We start from the raw sequence: 18,025 nt of genomic DNA, 5'->3' as shown, positions 1-18,025 counted from the left end.
CGACGTTTTTTCGAAAAATATGCATTTTTAGTCATACGTATGGCCCTAAATGGTACAAAAAGCTTTGTACATTCTGCATATGTCAAACAATTATTGATATAGAGTGTATCTAAAAGCAGATAAATAACACAAGTTAAAAAAAAACTTCAATCAGAATAATATTTTTATTTATAAAATAAGTAGACAAATTATAATAAAATTTAAGTATATTTAATATTAAATATATTTTTGAACACCCTGTATACCTCGGTGACCAAATTTCTGTACAGCTAGTTTAAGATACACGCTATATCAATATATTGTGGGCATATGCAAAATGTACAATGCCTTCTGTACCATTTAGGACCCAATGTATGACTATTGTTTACAATCCCGCAATTTTGCGGATCCGCGGGATTAATTGCTTTAATCCCGCGGGGTTGCGGATTGACATTTTGGTGCGGGATTGAATTCCTTAGTGGCAATCTCGGCCCGCTCGTCGATGACGACGCGACGGGACGAGTCGGCAGAAAAATCAATAATGCATACGTTCTCAATAGGCAGTGTTGCCATTCTGTTCTCCTATAAGTAACTGTCGAGTTATCAACCTGTATGTGTCTGACAAGAAAGCTTCAAATAAAAATGTACTCCAAGTATTTTACTCCAAGTGTACAAAGACACTGGCAACGGGTATCCCAACATTATCTGTATGAATATTCTTGAAACCAGCCGTATATTAACTTTGTCACTGCCAAATATTATAAAACAAGATTTACCGGCATTTAATTTTAAATTATAATCCCGAGCACATTTATTATTTATTTTTATTCAGATCGTCGTCAAAATTTAGCTGAAATTGTGCCAAAGATTTAAACTTAGTTTACTAGAGCATTCACCAAATTATTTTCATCTATATAAATAGAACAGAAAGTGTTCCAAATCGGTTTGTGAGATTTCTGACTTTCAAGACGCGTGCGGCTGTGACTGAGCAGAGATACTACAATTTCCAATTTCGCTCTAGATTTAAAATTGTTCGCTTGGAGGATAGACGAAGAGTATCGGGATTTGTGTTTGTTGTATAAAATATTGCATCAACAATTCATTTTCCTTATTTACTGTAACAGCTCAACTTAACAATCCCTAGCCGAACCATTCGAAATACAAGTTTATTTGATATTCCGTATCGCAGAACCAACATAGGGCAGCATTTTCCAGTGATTAGAATGCAGAATTAATTTAATGACAAGTTCTAAAGTAAATATAGATATTTTCTCTGTATATTTTTTGGAGTTTAAACATCTTATAAAGGCTTTATTGCTGTAAAATACACTTGTCACTGTTTCTATAAAAAATTAAAATATAGTACATTTACATTTGAAGGGTCCAGGCAAAAAACTTGATAAGCGCCAATTTCTTATTTTCAAGATTTTAGAATATTATAGTCGGTCTAAGTGGTCCCTACCAATGTACAAACTCTGCAAGGCAATAAGTTATTAAATTCTATGATATATGCCTAGTAAAAATACAGAATACATTGAAAGAACCTGATAATCACCAGCCGTCCAGTGCTCTCTTGTAAAATTAATAGAATGGCACTTATCACGTTTTTCCCCTGGACCCTTCATTTATTATATATTAGACATTCAATTGCACGTATTTTTTCACAAATAATTTTTGTTATATTTCATGTTATACAGGGTAGTCCGAACTGTATTCCAGAAACTTTGGTAGCATATTCTACAGATAAAAATAAGTAAAAAAGTTTGTATAAAAGTATGTCCTAAAATGCTTAGTTTCGGAGATAGAGGGGGTAGAAGTTTCATTTTAATTTCGATTTTTCCAAATAATTTCTGAAGTAACGTCAATACTTGGATGAAAATTGGTATCTGGGAGTTTTTTGACATGTCAATATGCTTCTACTTGTTGTAGGCCACCTAAATATTTTTTAACTGGTTTGAATACTAATAAATTTTTGTCCGTACCTGTATAAAACAACTGAGTAAAAAAATATACATTTACGACATTTTTTACGTAAAAAAAGTCTCTTGGTAAAAATCGCTACGATCAACCGTTCTCAAGATATATAAAATTAAAATCGTCAATACATGACATTATTGACAAAAAATAAACATGTTGAGTAGACTGAAATGATAAATTTGGGAACTTTTTAATTTTTTTAAATTAATCATAAATTTTTCTTCGAAAAAAAGATGATAAAACATTTCTGTTCAACTTTTGCCACAAAAATATTTCAAATTTATGATTTCAGTCTAATAACTATTTAGTCAACATGTTTAATTTACGGCAATGATGACAGGTATTGATAATTTAGATTCAAAATATCTCGAGAACGATTAGTCGGTAGCGATTTTTACCAAGAGACCTTTTTTACGTAAAAAGCATGGTAAATGTATATTTTTTTAATGAGTAGTTTTATACAGGTACCGACGAAAAGTTATTATACTTCAAACCAGTTAAACAATATATAGGTGGCGCCCTCTACAAATAGGACTCATGTTGACATCTAAATCAAATTTGTCATGTCAAAAAACTCCCAGGTACAAATTTTCTATTAAGTATTGACGTTACTTCAGGAATAATTTGGGAAAAATCGAAATAAAAATAAAAATTCTACACCCTGTATATCCAAAACCCCAAAACTAAGCATTTTAGGACATACCACAGGACATACATTTATACGAACTTTTCTACTTATTTTTATCTGCAGAATATGCTGCCGAAGTCTCCGGCATGCATTTCGGACCACACTGTATATCTCTTATATTTTATTTTGTATAACTTGCTCATTTATGTATGTTGTGGATAATCTGTTGGTACTACGTACTGTTTGCACACTAAACAGTTAATAAATAAATAAATAAAATAGAATATTATTCTCTAATTTTTCATGTTTATTTTGCCTATAAAAATCTATTTTTTTTATTATTATATTTAATGTAGTATTAATGCAAGTATAATAGTTCGAAAAAAATCATTAAGCTTATCCGCTACATACGCTAAGCTTTTGCGGAACTTCCATACTTGATTTAGATGTTACCTCAGCTAGCAAATATAGTTCCCAGTCCTTTTTAAAATGTCACTGCCCCTAAAGTATAGTTCCTAGGCCCACTCTGCCACTTAAAATGTTACTCTATAAGGAATAGTCACTTTGAAGTATATTTCGAGAGTGACCGGTTAGTCCCTGCCTACTATAAAAGTGGAAAATAAACACCCCGATTGCAAGTCGCAAACATGTAATTTAAAGAAGTGGCTGGAACTACCCGAATCTTCGAATATGACACCATAAAAGACCAAAAACTTTATAGTAACTTTTCAAAGTAGGGGTTACCAACAAGTGCTACCATAATGCCTCCGCTAAGTTTTTGTTACTTTATAGTAACAATTTAAGTTACAGGGTAGTCGCGGCCACGACACCTAGTTACTTCTAATTTATAGTAGCATTGAAAGTAGCAAAATGGTTATTGCTACCTTCCTAGGTTACTATAAAATAGCCGTCGCTCATCCATCGCCACTAAAGAGTCACGGGGGTCAAAAACGGCTACTTCATATTGACCGCAACTTAATATACCCTAATAAATGTCAATTAATTGCCTCAGATTGCATCGTGTGCTGCTCTGTTTTAGTGTTTTCTTTTACTTGCTTTTAAGCTTTATTAAATTTTTGTAAAATCCCTAAGGGGAATAAAAAGAAATTTAGATATTCTAGTACTTTCTACCGACGAATTAAACAAAAGGAATCACTGCGAGCCGATGCATCAACATCAGAAACAAAAATTACATCTTGCTATAATCCTACTGATGAACATAAATCAGGTAGTGACTGAGATATTTTTGAAGCTGTTTCTGTAGATGAGTGTAGTGTTAATTCATCTGAAACGGAACCTCAGAGGAGAACTAATTTGAGAACCAACAATATAAAACAAGAGCTCAAAGAGTGGGCGTTAAAATACTCTATACCTCATGTAGCTCTGAGTAAAATAGAAACACTAATAATAGAAAATGCACAAATAAAACAAGAGCTAATAGAGTGGGCGTTAAAATACTCTATACCTCATGTAGCTCTGAATAATATAGAAACACTAATAATAGAAAATTCACAATAAGTAAAAAATAACTTCAAAGGAAGGCGGAACGTTATAGTGGCACCAATGGAATGTATAGTCGCCACCACCGCGATCGGTGTAGCAACGCTCCAATTAAGTGGCAATTTGGTGGTGCAGGGAACTTTCTTGGAAAAATCACTGTATGGTTCCAAAGAATCGTTGACCATGTAGTTCCTAAAAAGTTATTGTTTCTATAAAGTCGCCTTTGGATAGCTACAATTGTCACTTTATCAATCCGAAGATTTTAAAGGTCCAAACGGGTAGGGTTGGCCTAATATGTTATTGTTCCCGGTACTTTGTGGAAGCATTGGAACTATAAAGTATTTTTCGGATTGAACGGCCATATTTTTTCATGAATTTTTAGACGAACAGCCAAATGGCTCAAACATTATGCATTTTTAAGCTAAATATACCTAGATTAAAGTTTTTTTCCTTAGTTATTTTGTTATTTCTGACGGTGGACTAATATTTTAAGGTGTAACCCCGGTTTTAAGCAAATTATTATTATTTTTTAATTACAAACATGAGTTTCTATTGCAAATAATATAATAATTTGAAATATTTTGAGAGGTACTCGAAAATTTTGTTATATAAACCCACTATTTTATTCAGTAAAGTTGATTGCGTTCTGGAATTTACCTAGAAAAGGTGTTAAAATCGCACGGTAAATAACAAATAACGAAAAAATAATAATGGCTTCCATAATTATTTTCCATCATGACATTTATTTTTATGAAATGTGAAATTGCATAAAGAGGTCGCTGCGAATAAAGTTCAACGGTTAAACGAAAGTTCCACATGTCGGTGGCTACCACTTGGCTGCCACGAACCCGCGACTAGGCAGCTTCGTACCGGATTAAGTCGCATTCACCAGTAGCAGAGACAACTACGAGACGATCAAGCGCATATGGGAATTAGGCCTGCCGGATCTCTGGCCAGATCAAACTTCTTTGGAAAATTAGCATCTGTAGTGAGAGGGCGCTGTTTCGCAAATTTAAATGAGGCGGTACATATTTTACTGCTTTTATTTCCGCATCCGTTTTAGTCCCCGCCTCCCGCTAGTCCCGCTCTACGCGACGCCGCGGCAGCCATTGCTCATATTCTCATATCAAATATCGATTGTCGATTTGATTTTTCGCTTGCGAATTTCCAAATTATTTGAGTTGTATTAGCAATATTATGTGTGTTAAGTGATCACTAATATCCTATATATTGCGCGAATTACCCAGAGGTATCTATTAACCACAATAATTAGTGAATTTCAACGCAATTAGTTAATTTTTATTTGAAGACCAACATGGGAACAAGGCCTATATTTCGCTCAAGAAAAATGTTGTATTGATAGATCTATGGAGGAAATAACAAAGATGAGTCCAGAATTTAGCCAAAATGCATAATTTTCCAAAAATACTGAAAAGTAAGTACATATAAACATATGTTTAGTATTGCAATAAAACTGATAAAATTTTCTTCTCCCGGTGATGGGAGAAGCCATGACAAAAAAGTCAAAGATAATTCTACTACGAAAATACAATATTCTTTGCCTGAGGCTAGCCAGCTTAGCTTGTTTAAAAATGCTATATTAAAAACACATTTGTGAATTTTATTTGTAGATGGACATTTGCTGTTTATAAACTTTCGAGTCAGATATTAACTTTCTTTGAGGATCAGCTATATTTTAATAATTGAGGAGTAAGAAAATTAATAATGTTTTGTATTTGTAGACCAAAAATATGACAAGAATCTTTGAAAATATAACACAATGCCTTTTGTAATTATGTTGTTTTGTGATGATAGTAAAATTTGGTTGATATAAAACTGAAACATAACTATTCCTGCTCTATGAATGACTCTGTGATAACGTTACCCAGGATTTAACTAATTCAGGTGAGCAGTTAAGCCCTAGGCTCTAGTATATATTTTTTCAAGTTATTTAAAATACAGGGTTGTAAATTAGCTTCATATCTTTCTTCATATCTTCTTCTTTTTCAAGTGTTATATAGTTTCACTTCCATGTTTTTATAAAATATGCAGGGAATATTACACTAAATTTTAAAATAATATTTTATATGTCAAATAATACCAATGTTTTTTAAAATATGGCCATTTTTAAAGATTAACTTTTCTATACATTTAAAAATCACAAAATTGTAAATTCACATTTTCTTTTTAATTCAACGTATGTATAAAACTGTCCTCACATTTGATTTATACAAAGGTACTTTAATTTCAAAATATTTATTGATATTTTGCAGCTCCATCAGCACAATAAATCATGTTATGTAATTTTGTAGAGAAAAAATACAGTATTTTATTTTCTAATGGGACTAATAACAAAATTGAACATTGCAGCATAATCAGGTTTCGCTAGACAAGAGAAATATATGACCATGAAAGTGTATAGAAGATAGGCCTGAAAATAATAATATTCACTGTTAAAATAAAATAAAAGTGATTCAAGTTATAAAAGAACTAACCAGTGTAGAAAATTCACTTTCAAAAAGAAAACATAAAAATGGTTGTAAGTAAAGAAGCTTATATTCTATTATTTCTTTATATAAACTATTTTGTTTTATTTATAACATCCTAGTTTAAATAAAATATTTCCTATTACTACTTTGGTAAATAATTTTAAGTAATCGGGTCTAATCAATTTTAAAATAGTTAGAAAATAAATTTGTTATATTCGAACATATATTTTTTTATATTTTATATTTAATTTAATAGGTAATTGTTTATATTAACTTTTACACATGTATTTATAATCTCTTAGTTATAAGTATTTATAAAAAGATCGTGTTGCAGATAGAGGTGATAAGCAATATGTAAAATTTGTAGGTACAGTTAAAGTGGAATGAACTGATATTTTTATAGAAACAGAACAAAACTACTAAAGGGAAACGAGGTGAAGAGCTGTATGACAGATGAATCCGTCACTTGTCTTGTGGAAAACATGCTTTTCTTATGGTTAAGAAGTGGTATATCATCTTCATGTTCTTTCATAATTGAAGCACCATCATTGTGTATCATGTAGAAAAACTGCCGACATTCATAGGTAATCCCAAAGCGTAATATAAAATAATTTACATCCTATATTCCCTATATTTGTAGGAAATGTCAGTCACAAAATCTGAAATATAGGGTAAAGGAGCCTCACTGCAACTTCTGATAAGACTATCAGAGAGGATAATATACAATCAGAGAGGGTAAAACATAAAGAACGGACTATCTGGTAAACTATTTTTTTTTGTCTTCCAATATTGGTTTTCACATATTGGAAAAAATTCATTTATTAATTTACCTTTGTTTTAGTGATTTCAAGATAGTGAAAATTCACACAAGAATATCTATATACTTATTTACCTTATGAGTCTATACCCAACAGAAAAATAAAAGTGCTAGTAGATAGTGGGATAAATTTAAAGGATAATATAATATTAACTCAAAAATTAGGTAAGGAACTAACAGCGCTTTCAGATTAATACCATCGAAGGTGTAATCTTGCTATACAGGGTTATTCACCTCATTCGACACGGAGTATTGTAGCCAAAGATTTTGAATTTTTCCAAATTATAAAAGATTTGGGTTTGTTTAAGGACTATTAGAGCTACAATTTAAACGTACTTTTGTAAGATACAGATTGTTCCGAATAAATAAAAAATACCAATGTTGTATTTTTTTAAATGGAACACTCTCTATATTATGAAATTTTTAGTTTCTCCAATTAAAATAAAGATAACTTTGATTAAGGTTTATCTCACCTAAAAATGCAGTAACAATTTTAATGCTTTATTTCTCTAGGGGTATTTAAGTTTTTAAAACCAAATATTGTACTGAAGTTTTTCTGTTTTCTAAATTTTGTGTTGCAATAATAAAAATAATACTATCTTATACAGAGTGTCTAAAAATTTTATTTTATATTAAAATTTATTTTAAATAATTACTAGCTTTAAACGGCAATAACTTGTTTAATTTAAATGGAACACCCTGTATATTTTACGTGAATCAGATGCACAATTTAATTGTATTATATAACGTTTTACCTATATCTTCAAATTCTCATAGAAAATGCATTTTCTTATAATATTGACATTTTAGACTGTACCGATGCTAAAAACGATAATATTGCTAGCCCATTTGTTTACAAAGAGATAACTATTTAAATCTTTGCAAAAGAGTGTACCATTAATTAAATATACCACCATTATTTCCGCCCAAATATTAATTAATCACATTTAATTGTGTTAGTTAATAAATTATTATAAATAAATGTAGATTTGAATCAGAAATCAATATATTAAAAAGTTATGAATATGAACGTCTCTGTTATTATAAATAAGCATTTATCAAAAAATGACATAAAATTTAGGTGTTACTTTTACCACATTGTCTAATACACATACAAAATTCAGTTTTTTTTAGTACTGGAGCAATTATTAATCAACGCAAATAGTCAATTAATGTATGTAGTTCGAATACTGAGATCATATTAATTAGTCCTCTTTTACATCTACTTAACTAGTGTTTGATATTTTTATTTATTTGGGACACTGTAGTACTTGTTGCAAATAATTATAAATAGTCCTACAACAAATCCAAAACTTACAATTTGTAAAAATCTAATCGTTTGGCTACAGTACATTACTCCGTGTCTAATGAGCTGAATAACCGTGAATTAATTAAACCAACATTTATAAGAACGAACAATAAATTTTATAGAATTAATCTCAAATACTAAAATACCAAATAAATCTATTATATTTAGTATTGTAGAAAATGCTGATGTTCATACAACCATCTGTTCCAACGCACTATGATTCTCTGAAATAATGCTACAATCCAAAATTCGATATTTTTCATTGGACTTAGATTGGATGTAGGACGTAGATTATAATATTTTTTCAAGAAGTACTAATAGAAGTATTTAAGTATAAAAATATCCTTGGTGTAGCATATAAAATATCGGTATTCTTAATAGATGGTTATTTTCTTTTAATATGATATTTAGTCAACATTAACAACTATCAAACTAAAAATTTCAAATTTTCAATGTTTATGTTTGTTTATATATTAAACCAACAGGAATAAATTTTTAATTTGTCATGAAAACAGCTCACATTACAGAACACATTACAGATCAAAACATATCACAATTACATAAAAAAATGACATAACCAGTATTATATTTTCTAGGTGAACTATGTTCTAAAACAAATTGCAGCACCATCAGGGTTAACATAAACATATGTCATCAAACAAATATACACTCTTCAGTTTTTAGAGCAACATGACCAAGAAGCAATTGTAGGATAGTATTGAAAAGGAATATGCACTCCTAAGGAAAATGACATGGGGTAATATATCCCAGTAATTTCAATAAACAACAAATTAATATGCTGAAATAAAACATCTATTAGTTTCAAGTTTCATTGTCTTTATTTAATGTTGATTTTTTGTACAAAATTTCAACATTAAATATAATATTAATTAAAGAAGATATTTTATTTCATAATATGTCTTTGTCTTCCACTTTCAAATAAAAAAATGTATTCCTCATATGGTCTTATACGAGAATTCATATATGGCATACTGCAATTAATTATGTGTAATTTTTATTAGTACAGTCTGACATTCTTCTAGCTCTTCTAGCATATACATACATAAAGAAGAAATACATATTTTGTAACCCTTTTAATTTTCAATTTTTTTAAGACTTTAAGGAATATATTTTATTTTACTATAATTAGGTATGCACCTAATAAACACCTTAAAAACCTAAACATGGAAACCTTAGAAAGAATGTTCTTTTTAATTTTTAAGGTGTCCGATCGATTTTAAGGGTAATCCAATCGGAAATTGAAAGAAAGTACGGTAAATCTGATCATAAAAACTAAATAATTTTGTGAAACAGTTTAATCGCATAATACCCCAGACACCATAAAAACTAAAACATGCCAAATCCGGATGTATGGAAACCCTAATTCATTCACATCTAATAATACTTTTTTTTTCAAGGATGGACACAGGATAAAAATTTGTCAATGTATTGAAAAGTTTTCTTTGGAAGGAGTTTCGGATGCGGCCACGTTGTTTCGCCGTGCTGAATGTTTGTGTTTCCACGTGGACCCTAACGTGCGTTAAGCATATGGCACGTAAAGCTTTTTCCCTGATGTCATGGTTTTTTCATATGAAAAAAGGCGGATATTCCATTTTTTACTGTTTTTTTACTGCAACATTTGTATCTCAAATGTTTGTTTTATTTCCTTGTACCATTTATTTATTATTATGTTTATTTAAAATTATCATTTTATTGTAACATATTTGAAAATATTATTTTTTTATCTCTTAATAAATAATATAATTCTTATATTAGTCTTTTATTTGGTAATTATAATATATATATATAAAAATATTTAAATTCAAATAAAGGCGCGCTTTTTGAATCGCTTAGCGCCGATCGCAGCACCAACTATCTCCAGATTCAACGGATCCGTCATTGGATTTTTATATATAGCTATTAGAGAACCAGTTATACACATTGACTTGGGCATCTCGTAGTTATCTCTGCCAGTAGGCTACTTTATAGTAACACATCATAGTAACTCTTTTAGTGGCAAAAACTACCCAAGACACTACCCGGCTACTCAAAATCTTTCCCCATTGTGGTCACAGTTACTTATCAGCTACGAATATACCGCCCACTTTGTAGTGGCTTTGATAGTAGCAGTTACGTATCTGCCACTATAAATGCTAGTTTATGCGACACGTTTATGTAACTTAATTCGGTAAGCATATTTCCAGAAATATTTCAGTGGCGGCTCGTTAGGGTAGGCCTCTGAGGGTAGACCTTTATCTAGTTTTTTTTATTTAATCCCAGTTTAACTTAGAGTTAACACAGTATTTTTAACTCGATTACAAACATGTACGGTGGAATTTTAGCATTTTTTTTCAAATTCAACACAACAAATATAGTTTAAATTTGAAAGTTAGGCTTTTCTTCGCCGGTAAGATTTATTTTATTTATTTTAAAGTACTGAAGAGGAGTTGAATTTTAGTGTTTTGTTTAAAATGGATCCTATTTATAACGGTTAAGTCGGTCCTACACGATGCGTTGGAGCAAACACTTGGCACAGTTCTCGACAATTTTATACAATATATTCGGCAAGTTTGTCTCCCACACGATGTGGCAAATATCCAGGTGTTCAATGTTGGAAGGTGTTTGCCACATCGTGTGGGACCGGCTTAAGATGAAATGGAACTGAAAAAATACAAATAAATATTAAGGAGTCAAAAATTTCCGCAATATTTAACGATAAAAAGCAAGGTAGACAATAGGTATTTAAGAAGTTTTCAAATATCTTGGTACTAAATCCAATAGGTTTGGTACCATTAAAAACAGGATAACGCGTCGCAGAATAATGTGTAAAACTTGGAAAATAAGTTCGTCATAATAATGCTTTTATTTATTCACTATTCTAATAAACAATATGCATTCCTTCGGAAACTCTCTATTTATTTATTTGGTAATGCTAAAACACTCTATTTGAAAGTCGTTTAGAGAAAACAGTATGATTCATTGGCAAGCGATGTAAATATTTGATCAGGTAAAATTGTGATGTAAGAGGAGGCTTAGCTCGGCAGGCGGCAGGTCAGTCAGTTGTTGATAGGCCGGCCGGCTGTGTAGTGTTGTGTTTTGTCAGAGAGCTGACAAATGGAGGTTGCGAGTCTTTTGACTAATATAGTTGCAAGTCGTTTGACTGTAAGCCAACGGGGTCGTTTGACCACGGTAAGAAAACCTCTGTGACGTCTTGCCTTCGAGTTGGTCTTGAGAGTTTGAGGTCTCCATAATGTCTTCTCGATTGACGATGCGGCGTTGGGATGGTGAGCCACCCAAATAGCTTATTCGATTGGGATGCGAATCTGTTTAGCGGCAGAATTGCGTCCGGGGGAAGCCCCTATACTATTTCAGGTGACACTAGCTAGTTGTTGAAGATTTTTAACCAATAGATCCGAATAATATTTGAATTAGATGGAAGATGTGGAATGGGATATATTTAATAGAATATCAGTGATGTCAGTGGCTAGGGGGCGGAGTACCCCCGGGTGAGTCTTACTATTTAACTATCAATTTTATCCAGATCAGTAAATGTTTGTTTTGTTATTTTCATGTACAATGAGAGAGTGCTTGCCAATGACCAACTAAATGGATATTTGAGGTGAATTTGCATTGTGAGACCCAGTTGAGTAAGCCCCAAAAATACCGATTTTACAAATGCTTCATCAGTGAGAAAATGTATTGGTATTAAAACAAAATTATTAACCTCATGTAGCCTCACCTTCCTATATATTCACGAGCCGCCACTGAAATATTTACCAGTCTTTTTCGGCAAACCCTTTAAATAACTATTTTTCTCGATGATACAGAAACCGTCTATAGAAACAATAATTTAAGAATAAGAATGTATACTTACGCTAAAATTCCAGACATGTGAAATATTTCTGCATTGAGGTAGGCCAAATACGCCATCACGAATATGAAGATCGGCTCGATGACGCGCACTTCGTTCGTGAACCGGGTCACCAGCGCGGTGGCGAAGCCCCAAATCACCCCGATCACCGTACCACCCAGCGCCACCACGAAAAAGTTCAGGAAGCCGGACAGTATGTCCGTGGCTAGGATATTGTTCAGCCCCATCTCGGTGTACGATTCGAACAGGTGGTACAGCACCACGGTGACGGCATCGTTGAGCAGCGATTCGCCGAAAACGACTATGTACAGGATCTCGTTGACCTGGATCTCTTCGAAGACGGCGAGCACGGCCACCGGGTCCACGGCCGAAATCAGGGAGCCGAAGAGAAACATGTCGAGTAAGGGGGTATCACAGGAGTACAGGCCTGTAAGTCCTACTGCCCATAAGGAAGCACCTGGAACAAAAGGAAAGAAACACATAAATATACAGGGTCGCTGATGTGTATGGGAACGCTTGATTGTTAGGTAAAATATAAGAGATACCGCAAAAAGTTAAATATAAAAGTTATAGGGTTTTTAAATATCTATTAGCAGGTAATAAATTTTAGTATACAGGGTCGGTCATGAAGTTGTGGCACATAAAAGTTTCATTTTTTTTAGTGGAACCCACTGTATACTACTGCATATTTCGGTTCTTTCTTCAATTCTAAGCAAAAATCGAGATACACACAATGTACCTCAAGTCAACCATTTCCGAGTTATTGACTTTTGAAAATATCACTTAATTCGATAATTAATTTAAAAAAAAAATAAATAAATAATTAATTTAAATGTGTTCGGTTTCATTTAACGATGCCATTCTGCGGAAATTTTGATACTTAATAATATTTGACATTAGTTTTCAGTTAGCATTTATAGATGCATAAAATTAGATTATATCAAATCTGGAAATTACAAAATTTTTGTTTAACATTTCAAAATCAGAACTTCATGATTCGGAAATTGTTTAATTTAGGATATTTAAAAATCCTATAACTTTTATATTTAACTTTTTGCGGTACCTCTTATATTTTACCTAACAATCGACCATTTCCATACATTTCAGCGACCCTGTATATTCAGATTGAGACATAAATATACAGGGTGTTTCAAAAAACATGTGCCAACTCTCGTGGGGAGATTCCTCATGTAAAATTAAGATTTATTTTTCATATTTACATAGGTCCGTTGCTGCTTTGTTTTGTAGCTACAGGGTGTTAAAATCTTAATAATCTTTCGATGTAATATAATTTTCTTCCAAGTAATTTTACTACTTCGAATTTTGAGGGTAAAAGTAACTATAAATGCTACATATTTTAATGTTAAAAAAGTGTCGATAAATTCATCAGGGACGCGCATATGGGTTTTCATTGGAATATTTTTCAAAAAAATAACATGTGCGCCACTGACTTTTTTTCTTTTGGTATCAAAATGGTGTAGTGCGTTTAATGCCAATTACAAGTTATCTCTTACAATTTTGTAGAATTCGGCCTCCTTGATGAGATAAACGCAATTTTTTAATCACATTTAACAAAATAAAAATAAAAATATAATTATTAATTATATATTTTACCTACTTTATTATTAAACATTATTACTATTAGTTATTATTATTATTAGTTCAACCTACATTTATGTATTTAAGATAATTACAAAAAACCTAATTTTAAAAAGTTTTAACATCCTATAACTCTAAAACTATGCATTCCATATCCATTTGTATAGGAACTTTTATTTATATTTTATGATGAGCAATCAATAAATACTTGTTTAAAACTTTAGCAATTTAATGATATTATTTTTTTAAAGGTTGCTATTAGGCTACTGGAGCAAATGATTAAAATTGCCTTTAAGTCATCAAGCAGGCCGAAATCGACAAAATATCAAGAAAAAACTTTTAACCGGCATTAAACTGCTCACACTATTTCGCTAACAAGAAAAAAAAAATCAGTGGCGTACATGCTTTTTTTAGAAAAATATTCCAGTGATAACCCATATGCACGTCCCTGGTGAATATGTCGACACTTTTTTAGCATTAAAATATGTCGCATTTATAGTAACTTTTACCCTCAATGGAAATTTGAAACCCTCAAATTTTTGAAACGCTAAAAGTATTTGGAAGAAAGTTATAATAAATCGAAAAAATATTAAGATTTTAACACCCTGTAAATATATATTTTTTTAACTGAAGAATCTCCCTACGAGAGATGGCACATGTTTTTTAAAACACCCTGTAAATTACGATCGCGTCAGAATATTTTTATTCGGAAAAGAGATGCGGAGCCGATATTTAAAATGTATTAGAGCGAGAATAGGAACCACCTTCCACTTAGGAAGCAGAACGGTTCTGGTCGAGTTAGTGGAGTGTTCGCTCCTTTTCTATCTAGATCATTTGCTTTCTTATTACCTTCTAGCCCTTGGTGAACTGGCACCCAGATTACTAGGAATTTGTATTTTTTGCCTAATTTGTTCAACTTCTCTATGCATTCTTTGACCAGTTTCGAATTGATTGATACTAAGTTGATCGCTTTTAACGCCGCTTGACTATCAGATAAGATTTCTTGTTTCCTATAGTTCCTATCTAAGGTAATCCTGTAGGATACTAGAGTAGGTAGCTATTGGTTCGGAGTATTCTCGGCCCAAATACTTCGACTTCTGTTCCTGCATTGGTTTTAGAAGCATTAGTATACCAAGTTATGGTATAGTCTTTTAACTGCTGAGCAAACGTTTCTCTCTTCCAATTCGTTTTATGGCCTCATGGAGTTGGAGGACTGGTATTTCTTATTTGAAGGTGTGCCAAGCCCCTGATCTGACAATTCTCGCAGCACTGATTCCATTGGTGACCATTCTAATCATTGTTGCATTGGCATATCTACCGATGACAATTTGACTATTGAATGAATTTAATCACCTTCATACACTTATTTCATATTAGAATATTCATTATGATACAATCTTCTTCTTTATTGAATCAGAATAATATATAAGTATTATAGTAGGTGTCTATTATAGATTCGGTACTTATAATAAAATCATGCAAGTCTGCTGCCTAAGGTATTTTGATATATAAGATCTTGATTGTTAGCATCAGATAGGTCAATAATTTAGCCTTAATATGTATTGTGCTTGGTCTGTGCTATTACAACTAGCACAATCACATTACCTGACTACAATATACCAACACAACATATAACAGTTCTAAATCTAGCTCTAATCAAAATCTGTACCCTTTTTTTCGACGTACGAGGGTTATGGTTTGTAGTTCCGCTTTTAGTTGCTTTTTCAAGCGGAAACCATCTAAAAGCGGAACTGAAGAACCTGGAAGACTCCATCCGTAACCTAGAATGGGAGTCCTCGAATGCAACGGTCTAAGACACTCGAAAAAGTTCCTCAGAACTTACGACCGAGTAAAATCAAAGATTTTCCTTGATTTAAGTAAAAACAATCTTCAGATTTTCACGGGGTTTCTGACAGGACACTGTCTCCTCAACGAACACCTCAGTAGGCTGAAGCTGAGAAAAAACGGAGAACGCAGATCATGTGGGGTAAATTGGGAAACACCAGAACACCTTATCACTGAGTGCGCCGAGACGACGACCGTTCGTTCCATTAATTTTAGTACGGCTGATGTCGAGGATGGGGAGCTGGCCTCAGTGTCAGATACAGGCTTTTGTTAAAGCGCTGAGACTATATGATGAGTCATAACTCGTTATAACTCAAGAAAAAGGAACACACAATAGATATGTAAGGTTGCAGTGATTAACTCCCCTCCCTATACATTCTACATTCATCCTCTCGATCTTTTCCTTTATTTACCTCTCCCTGATTTGTTTATAAATATTTTAAAAATCAATAATAATTATTTACGTATACAGAGTGTCTTAAAACTGAATGTTTTTGACATAGTGAAATATATTTATTTTTTGTGAATAGGCGGGTCCATCTCATGATGTTTGTTTAATTTATTTATGAGCAGATTTGAAGTAGAAACTCGAAACCAGTTTGGGCATTTCCCAAGGGTATCTTACATATTTTGATGCCATAAACAACTTTATTTACAATTAAAAAAATTAAACTTGTTGGATTCTAAACATTCAAAACATTTTTGGCAAGAAAGATATTTAACTTACCTATAAGTAATGTATTAAAAATAGTTCCTATAACAGCAAATAACAAAATGGTGCCCAAGTGGTCGAAGAACAACCTGTTGGGCATGAAGTATCCCGCGTCCAGAATGATAGGCGGCAACATGTAGAAGAAGAAGGTGTCCGGAGTAAGCGGTGACATGTGTACTGAGTCAGTAATATGCACCAACACAACGCCGATCGCCACACCCACGAAAATCAGCAAACAAGATTCTGGAAACCTGGCGCTGAGTTTTGGTGCCATGTGGAAACCTGAAAAAATGTACATGAATTAGAACAACAGCAATGGAATAATAATATTTTATATATAAATCATGTCTGGTTTTTTCGCCATTGGAAAAGAAATCTACAAAATAAAAAATCTAATTTTTGTAAATACCACTGCGTTGACTCCAAATGGAAACCAGCTTGTCAGTGGTTTGATGTCAAAATGTTTAAAGCTTTAGGAGGTATATCCTCGTTAATAGCAAAAAACACAAAGCAAAAAATAATGTTTAAAATATCTAAATGCAACTATTCAAGAACAGTTTAGTTTTTAGCAAATACATTTATTATAAATCTATGACTTTCTAAAATCAAAAATTCAAATAAACGACAAATGCGGCACCATACGTTAACAATAATTGATATTTACTTTCAATGACCCATAGTGCCTCTGGTGACTGTTCGCGCAGTTCATTCGTTCACAGTTTGTATTGCAAAAAAAAGATAGTTACTTAAGGGCAATATAACACAGAAATAAATTTTAGAATCCAATTATAATTTTAAAAACTTGATTGAACTAGAGGAATTCATCATCATCATTAACCAGCCTGAAGTGTCTGCTGCTGGATGTAGGCCTTCATCAAATATTTCCACTCTTCTCGGTCTTGTGCCACTTGGATTCAGTTTCCTCTAAATATCATTTAAGTCATCTGACCATCTTGTCGGAGATCTGCCTCTGCTTCTGAGAGTATCCTGTCTTGGCCGTTATTCTACTATTAGCTTGGTCCATCTATCGTCCGTTCTTCTGCCAATATGCCCAGCCCAGTTCCATTTGAGTTTTTTAAGCAGATATATATTATCATCTCGTGTGCTCTGTTTTATAACTGTACTGGTATCTTATCTCTTAGAGATATACCAAGTATTGCTCTTTCCATAGCACGTTTGGCTACACGGATTCTTCTTATGGACTTTTTCGTCAGTCTCTGCTGAGCATTGAGCATTTCCCCGTTTTAATATTTGTGTCCATTTCCTACCCAGTTTAGTCTTTTGAATATATATTCTAAT

The 18,025-nt window shown here is 32.4% G+C and overlaps 1 protein-coding gene and 1 long non-coding RNA gene across 12 annotated transcripts in view; one reads left to right on the top strand and one right to left on the bottom strand.

The window, feature by feature from the left end:
- LOC115887091 (sodium/hydrogen exchanger 3) overlaps positions 1–18,025 on the bottom strand; it is a 146,089-nt gene that overhangs the window by 95,187 nt on the left and 32,877 nt on the right. For all 7 annotated transcript variants that reach the window (XM_030906411.1, XM_030906412.1, XM_030906414.1 and 4 more), the window contains exons 3-4: positions 16,742–17,008; positions 12,574–13,027 (exon numbers count right to left, since the gene is read on the bottom strand). In XM_030906411.1, coding sequence (XP_030762271.1) covers positions 12,574–13,027; positions 16,742–17,008 — 721 coding nt within the window. The remainder of the gene's footprint in view (positions 1–12,573; positions 13,028–16,741; positions 17,009–18,025) is intronic.
- On the top strand, positions 5,123–10,130 carry LOC115887093. 5 transcript variants are annotated; one of them, XR_004051002.1, is made up of 9 exons: positions 5,123–5,333; positions 5,394–5,519; positions 5,827–5,989; positions 6,358–6,623; positions 6,941–7,157; positions 7,214–7,334; positions 7,415–7,555; positions 9,296–9,456; positions 10,118–10,130. It is a non-coding gene; the product is annotated as an uncharacterized LOC115887093 (long non-coding RNA). The 5 variants fall into 5 exon arrangements; XR_004051000.1 differs by having other exon boundaries at positions 5,127–5,333; positions 6,455–6,623; XR_004051003.1 differs by having other exon boundaries at positions 5,124–5,519; positions 6,397–6,623.

The sequence above is a fragment of the Sitophilus oryzae genome, unplaced genomic scaffold (assembly GCF_002938485.1).
Source record: "Sitophilus oryzae breed Bouriz unplaced genomic scaffold, Soryzae_2.0 scaffold_551_pilon_pilon, whole genome shotgun sequence".
NCBI classification, from domain to species: Eukaryota; Metazoa; Arthropoda; class Insecta; order Coleoptera; family Curculionidae; genus Sitophilus; species Sitophilus oryzae.
Note: the sequence above shows the minus strand (reverse complement) of the source record. Positions and strands in the feature narration are given on the sequence as shown.